Source organism: Cannabis sativa, chromosome 5 (assembly GCF_029168945.1).
Source record: "Cannabis sativa cultivar Pink pepper isolate KNU-18-1 chromosome 5, ASM2916894v1, whole genome shotgun sequence".
Taxonomy (NCBI): Eukaryota; Viridiplantae; Streptophyta; class Magnoliopsida; order Rosales; family Cannabaceae; genus Cannabis; species Cannabis sativa.
The window spans coordinates 4,120,325-4,128,457 of record NC_083605.1 but is presented as its reverse complement, the minus strand read 5'-3'; the positions used below and the strand labels follow the sequence as shown (position 1 = coordinate 4,128,457).

Here is an 8,133-nt window from a genome sequence, read left to right as displayed (position 1 = left end):
TGACTCAATTCAATTGGATTGGATCGGATGGAAAAATCCAATATCCAATAAATAATTGGATTAGATCGGATGGGTCCAAATCCATTGGATGTGATCCAATGAACACCCCTACATATTATTATTTTTCACAGTGCGATTTACTACTCTTTTTATTTATTGAATAATTAAGGGTAATTTAATTAGGGATTTTTTGAATAATGGTTAAATTTCATTAAACTAAATCATCCAAAATTAAGGATGCAAAAACAAAAGGTAAAGAGTCTCTACTAAAAGTACGATCAGCCTCATCACGAGAAGATCGCGCTAAAGCATGCGCAACCTTATTAGCAGACCGTTTAGCAAAAATAAAAGAAATAATATCAAAACAGCAACCAAAGTCATACAATCATAAAGAATATGGCCATAAGGAGAAGCCATACTTTTGAATTTTTGTAAATCACCAATGACCCTTAAACAATCCGACTCAACGACAACATGTGACCACTCATTCGCTTTACTCCAAGAGAGAGCTTCCTTGATTCCAATGGTGATAAAAGAAAAAAATGTGCAGAATAAAAAGATAAATTAATTTTTTAGGTTTGAAGGAGGCGCATGTTTGGTTGTGTTTTCAATTTTTAAAATTGTGTTTTTAAAAGTGAGAATAGAAAACAGTTATTTATCATTTTAAAAATTTAATTATGTTTGACATAAATTTTTTAAAACTATTTTTAAATTTTTTCTTACTAAGAAAAATTAATATTTTTACACATAAATCCATTTGGGTTCGGGTTTATAACTAGGTTTAGGATTCGAGTATATGAGAAAAAATATAAAATATAATATGTTAAAAAAAATAAAATTATTTTAGAAAATTGAAAATAACATTTTGATATTTTCTGTTTTTTAGTTTTTTAAAGCTTAATTTTTTTTAAAAAAATTCAAACGACCTATATTAGTTTTAAAATATAAAAAAAAAACATTTTTTTTCATATTTATATATTTTTTTATTTTTCGCTTTTTTATTTCCTACATTTTTTGTTTCCACACCTCCAACGTCTTAGTAATATTTTTTTATATAAAAAAACATGATAAAATTGAAATTAATACAAAAAAATATTGAAAAAAAAATGTTTAGAACAAATTATTTATTTGTTTTTAATTATAGTGAAAAAAAAACCAAATTTGTGAGGTAAGGAAAGTATTGACGAAAGGTAGGTTGACAAGGAAAAGTATTTTATTAACTTTGCCCCTTCATATTTATTTATTTATTTAATTATGCCTTAATCTTTTTCTTTTTTCTGTCAAATTCTTAATTTAAGCTTTATAAAGAATATTAAGATATTTCCCGACAAAAATAAAATAAAATATCGTTAATCAATGTTAAAAAATATGGTAAAATTAATTAAAAAAATTATTACACTAATAAATTAAATTATATTAGTATCTTCCAATTACACCTAAATTCGATAAAGGAAAAAGAAATTCTATCATTACTCAAATCTTTGAACATGAGAGATGTGAGCTATAAGGAAATCCATTATTATAAGATAGAATAACTATAACCAAATAATCGATACAATAATACAAAATAATAGCTCATGAGGGCATATAGAATAGATAGATAATAGATATAGTGGTAGATACAAGGCAAGTATATATTGTTTCATTAGTCCATATTGTATGCTTTAAATACATAGATTTTTCTTCATTTATTTATGGTTGAAAATTGGCCTTCAAATTGAGATATTTGATTAGATTGAGTAATCAAATTGTCATTTGTCCAATGGGCTACACAACTTGCAATCATATCTAACAAATTAAAAGAAGACCAACAATAAGTTTGGCCATTGAAAAACTCCCAACCATTTTGAGAGAGAAGGATAATATTTTTACTTTAGTCGTTTATAAATATTTGAATTCAGAATTTGTATTACATACGCACTCTTTTATGGTCACTTGAACTAGTCTTAAGTGATTCATTATAATTTGCTTTCCATATCATATCTCAAACCCTCCAAACTATTCATAATTAAGTTCAACTATGAATGAAGTTTGTGTGAAACCTAAAAGAAATACCAAGAACCTCATAATTCGCTCCCCTGTTTGTCTCGAACCATAGTTCCCATTTTAACGAAACTCTACACTTCTCAATGTTTAATGTAATTTTGATCAGTGACGGACGTAGGTAATAGGCTATCGGAGCTACAGCACTCACTAAAAAATAGTTACACTTTAAAATATTAAATATTTTATTTTAATTTATAATTATATACTAAAACAACTAAAAAGCCCTCATATATATTCTTATAACAATTAAATTCCTACAAAATAAAATTATTTTACTAAAAATAATTATAACTGTTTATTTAAAGTTAGTATAATTGTGTTTATGTATCGTGCCTTCAAATTTGTCGTGTTACGCTTATGCTCATGCTCATGCCCAGGCTTTTTCTTAACTAATAGAGATTAATAGATAAAATGTAACAAAGTTACAAGATAAATGAAGAGGTTTTTTTCCATCTAAAAAAATTTGTCTATCTTAAAGACATGTTTAACCAATCAATGCGTAGTATTAAAATTGTAACTAACACGAGAAAGAGTTGCTCTCGAAAAAGTAGACAACAAAATTTTAATATTAGAAAAGATAACCCCCAACTTATTCTAGTACAGTGTTTGGCTTTTCAAGACATTGATCAAAGACAGCGAATCAAAAAATATTATAGTGATAAAGAGTCTCACATGTTGTGCCCGCCTTATAATCCTCCCAAAAGGATTAGCGCTTAATACTTTCCAAACTCATATTTTATATAATGTGTCATGCTAATTTGTAATATCGTACTATGTTCGGTCTACATTCATATTTTTTTTTCATATCGGGTTATGCTTGATGCTTCTCGAAGTCGTATCGATTTCATATCCTGTGAAAAAAAAAAACTCATATTAACAAAACTACTCTCAAGTCAATTTACTCAAAATTGTCATCGTGTAGTTTGATTTTGATTATGAGTGTTGACAGGGTAGGCCCAAACATTGGACAGCTTGGGCCATTGCACAAGGTCCCTATTTTTTTAAGGTCTAATTTTTTTTTTTTTTTTTAAAGAAAAGGGCTATTTTTTTCTTTTTTTTTTCCTATTATATATACATAAATAAAAAAATTATAATTGAAAATTTATAAACAAATCCTTTTAGAAGAATCAGTAATGGAATTGTAGTTTTAATGTAGATGATTTTTTATTTATATATATATAAAAAAATGTCAAATTTTAAAATTTTACATAAGGCCCCTAAAATACTTAAGCCGGCCGTGAGTGTTGATGGTGTGGTGTACAATGCATTAGCAGCTTCAAAGAATTCGATTGTGAAAAAGAAAAAAAAACACACACACACAAGTTTTTAGCTTTACAAATAAGTGTTGTGTTCAACCCATATAACTATAAGTGCTTTATTTGTTTGTGTTAAGGATTAAAAAAGATGTAAATATAGATACTCACTTTTGGTTGATATACAAGTTCACGTAGCCTTTACTCAAACTTATCATTCTCTAGTCTTTACACGCCTAAATTTAAAGAGAATTATTGAGATTCATGTGTTTTAATCTAATTTCAAAGTCGTTTGGTCACAAATAGAATATGGTTCTATTTTTTATTTTTATGTTTAAATTTTCATATGTGACTTTTATAGTGACTTAAAAATGTTAGAAGACATCAGTAATGTTTACTAATTTGCATGTGTCATATTACTATTAGTGTAATTAAGTATTGAATGTTATATAAGTTGGTGTAATAATTTTAAGAAAATATCACTAACCAATCACAGGACGTTACTTTTAGGTAGTATTAGACACTACCGATGCCTAATAACAAAACTCATTATTCTTTAGCTTTTTATTTTGGTATTATTTAACCTTATTTTAAAACCAATTGCTCATATGTGTCCTACTAAGCTTTGATACTTGTCTATAAGGATGTTCGTGGTATGGACGGTACGAGTTTTAATCATTTTTTCAAACCAAATTGTATATGTGGTTTTTACAATTTGTCAAACTGCAACCGCACCACAAGACCTTAAAACAACGAAAAATCACACTGCCCAAATGCAGTACTATGCAGCGTAACTTAGACTGTTTATACTATTATAATTATCAAATATTATAAAAAATAAAAAATTAATTTAATAAGGCTTCAATGATACCAAAAAATAAAATTATTAAACTTTTAACATAATAACATTTACACACTAACCAAGTTGAATATATTGAATTATCTCTAAAAAATTATACTTACACGTTATCATGGTCGGCCCTCAGTAATAATGTGCTCAAAAATTTTTGTGTGTATTATATCTAAAGTAAAGTATGAGTATTATTGGACCTCTTTTTACACAAAAATACTATTTTTTTTTTCGATGTAAAAAAGTATACTATAAAAATTTTAAATCTTGAGTTTGTGTGGACCCTAAGCATGAGTCTAGCCCACCTTAACACAGGGTGGGACTTGTATATTATATATATTAATAATAATTTGAGAAGTAATAATAAATAAAGAATGAGATTAGTTTATTTGGATGTTCCTTAAATTTAATCGTATGAGTTTTTTATTACATGAAAAAATAATTATATTGTAAAAATTAGTATTTTTGTAATATATTATGTCGTGCGGTTTGAACTACGATTATTAAATTCTAAACCATAGATTGCACTACAAAATATTTTAAATTGTATTTTTTATACAGTGTGGTGTGGTACGAGCAGTTTGTACGGTATAACCAGTTTGATAAACACCCCAAGATTGTCTTATATATTCCTCTTTCTCTCACACTTTTTTATAAATTATGTGAGAGTTTGGTAACACTTTTATCTTTAAATTTTTTAATCACAAAAATAAAAATAAAAATTATGTTTTTAAAAAATAAAAATATGTTCTATAACTTCTTTTATTTTTTTAATTTTAAAAATAAAAAATAAGAGTGTATTCTATAACTTTTATTTTTATTTCATTTAAATTGGGACGAGATTCAAGTCTAAATCGAGATCGTGGTTCGACTCTCAGTAGCTTAGATTAATTTTTTTTTTATTTTTAAAATTTTAACTCTCGTTTAAAAAATTTAAAAATAAAAACAATTTTATTAAATATATTTTTAAAAAATATTCTCATCTTACTAATTAAAAAAAAAACTACCAAACACACCCAATAAGTTTTTATTATGTTTTTTTACAATTCATGATTTTTACTCAAGATTCAAGAACTCTTTAAACCGACAAGGCGACAACCTAAATTAAGAATAATAAACTTTTTTCTTTTTCTTTTAAATGATAAATCATTTTTCTTTGAAATAATTAAATATCATTTTTTTTTAAAAAAATTAATTAACGAATAAAGCATAACTTTATTTACTTATTTTTCGCATATTTCTAGGACGATGTAATTTCCTAACCGTTTGATATACGCCATCCTTAAATCATTGACCGTCATCTGTTTGTTTCCAACACGTCACCAAAGGATGGCAATTACGTAATTACTCAAAACATCTTGGGCAATTACGTAATTACACAAAACCCTTTCAATCCAAAAAAAAAGGAAGTTATATTTGCATCCAATAAAATTATAAATACACCCCATTATTAAAAAAAATATAAACTTAAATAATTTTTAAAAATTACTCTTAATACTTTTTTAAAATTTTTTCCTCACATTATTTTATGTTAATTTTAATACTTATTTTGATTTTATTTTCATAATTTTTTCTAACTCATGTATATATTTTTTTATTTTTTTCTAAGAAAATTTCATATAATTTTTTATTTTAATTTTTTTGTCATAATTTTTAAAATATAATTTAATTTTGTTTGATAGGTATATTTTTTAAGAATATAAATTGAATGAAAAAAGTTAAAAATACTTAGTACCATATAAAATTTATATAAAATAAATAAAATTTCCCAAAAAAAAAAAGACAGAGCAAGATTAAACAGTACTACAAGTTTCAGTAGCTCACACAAAAAGCTCCAGCTTTTCACAGCTATGGCTTCCTTAACCCTACCCTTCACTCTCTCACCGGTAATTCTTCCTCATCTTCTTCTCAGAATGCGAAATAGTATGAGTAAAGTAAAACCCTAATTTTTTTTTTTGAAAGAAATTACTTTTGAGTTATTCGAATTTGTTTTCTCCTCAAATGTTGCAGAGGACGGAGCTCAGGGTGGGGAATTTTTCAATGCCTTCGAGTAATTTCTCAGTCAGAACACAGGTGTGATTAAAGTTTGTAATTTTTTTTTAATTTCAAAATTAGGGGTTTTTCAATTTAGTTCGTTTATATGGCTATTGGTTTTCAATTTCAGGTTGTTTCTGCAATGAAAAAGGATAATAAAGGTCGACGAGTATGGAGGCGAAGAAAATTGGTATAGCAAGAATTAATACTAAGCCTATTTTTATTAATTTTCTGTTTGGATATATTTGAGAGTAGTATAGTTTAGCTTCAAGCTCATAATTAATTAATTCTTTATAACAAGTGATGAGTCCATTGTGCTCTTTTGTCTTTAGACTAAACTCAATTCAACTATACCTTTTATATGATTTTATAGTATGAATTTTAGTAATATGAGGGGAATTATTATCTGTTGATTAATGGATGTGTTCAAGACTAGTTGGAGCTTGAAACTAAGAACTGTAGTTTGGTGTTCTTTGTACTTAATTGCTTGTATGTATAACCAAATTAGTGACCAAATAATGTATTGAGCTAGCTAAATGTACAGTTTTTGTAATAAGTGGAGTAGCCTATGTTCTTATATATGGCTCAATAGATGGTGGCTATTTTTGCTCACCAATCTTGCTATAGGTGTGGATCGTAAACCTGCTAGGGATATGACTCTGATACCATGTTGGGAATCATGGGGTCTCATCTCAAAACCAATTGGCAATGAGTGGAGTAGCCCATATTCTTATATATGGCTCAATACTTTCCACACATTAGCAATTTAGAACTAACTCTAATAAAATAATGTATTGAGCTAGCTAATTGTACACTTTTGGAGCTTGAAACTTAGAATTGCTTAGTGCTTTTTTTTGGTAATAATATTATTTGTATCAGAATTGGGAACATTAGTGAAATGAGTGTTAGAATTAGGAAACTTACACAAATGAGTGACCAACAAATCGTGTATTTTTCTGTCTATATATAGAGATTTATGGGTACAGAAGGCAAAAACTAGTTGGAGAGAAACCCAATAAAATACACTACTTATATCAAATAAATGGATTAGGCTTGGTAGATTAAGTATAACAATCATTATAGTTTTCACTTCTCATTTCAAAGACCATTCTATGTTTTTCAGACAAAGAAAGATGAGAAGTTGCAGTACAATCTGGAAAGAGTACCTTTTCTAGAGGAGCAAGTTAGGAAGATACAGGAAGGAGGAAAGCTCCTGACAATGGATATCGAAAGGCTACTTTTATCAGAAGATAATCGGTTTGATTTTGTTAATGAGATAGCAGCCGAGGCCACCGAGTATGTTGTCAACGACAGTGATTCGTATGGAGGTCACAGGAAAGCAATCCTTCATGTGATAAGTAACCGAGTGAACGATGCTGGTTTTTACAGACCAGAGGCCTATGCAGAATCAGACCCTTATAAGCCAGGACCTTCTTATTTGAAAGAAGAATTTACCTAAACAGATTTTGAGCTTTTGGTGTAAAATCTTCGAGTGTTGAGAATTTTTTCGGCATTTTTTATATTTTAATTGTTAGAATTATTCTGCTGAGTTGCAATACAGGATTTTAAACAGGAATTGTGGCTGATATGATCTCACCAATGAACTTACAGTGCTTCAATGTATCTTCAAATTTTTCAATCAAAATACATGAAAGATCTATACAACCAAATATAATTTTATCAATCTTTCCAATCAAGTTTGTTGTCTTTTTTTTTTCTTGATGATAAATATAATGTTTTAAGTGGGAAATTTGTCAAAATAATATCGATTTGGTATGAGAAATGCCATAAAGCAAGTTTTGATTTGTAAGAAAATAGCTACTTAAGTATGATTTGTATTGTATTTGGTGTTTTAGATTACAAACTCCATAGATAATACTTCTATTTACACAAGCACCAATAGACACAACAATCCCTGTAATTATTTTCTTTTAATAAAAGAAAAGGTTA

At 27.3% G+C, this 8,133-nt stretch overlaps 1 protein-coding gene across 1 annotated transcript; it reads left to right on the top strand.

The window, feature by feature from the left end:
- Positions 1-5,925: 5,925 nt before the first annotated feature.
- Positions 5,926-7,882, top strand: LOC115718165 (protein PLASTID TRANSCRIPTIONALLY ACTIVE 7). Its single transcript, XM_030647126.2, has 4 exons — positions 5,926-6,035; positions 6,160-6,222; positions 6,314-6,373; positions 7,307-7,882. Exons 1-4 carry the CDS (start codon positions 6,000-6,002, stop codon positions 7,640-7,642), a joined length of 495 nt encoding a protein of 164 aa, XP_030502986.2. The 5' UTR covers positions 5,926-5,999; the 3' UTR covers positions 7,643-7,882.
- The last annotated feature ends 251 nt before the right edge of the window (positions 7,883-8,133 follow it).

Bases quoted from the DNA above. Each gene is read 5' to 3' on its own strand.
- LOC115718165 (XM_030647126.2), top strand. From the start codon at position 6,000: ATGGCTTCCTTAACCCTACCCTTCACTCTCTCACCG. The intron at 6,036-6,159 runs GTAATTCTTCCT...CAAATGTTGCAG, and splicing joins TACCCTTCACTCTCTCACCG to AGGACGGAGCTCAGGGTGGG. The intron at 6,374-7,306 runs GTATAGCAAGAA...TATGTTTTTCAG, and splicing joins TATGGAGGCGAAGAAAATTG to ACAAAGAAAGATGAGAAGTT.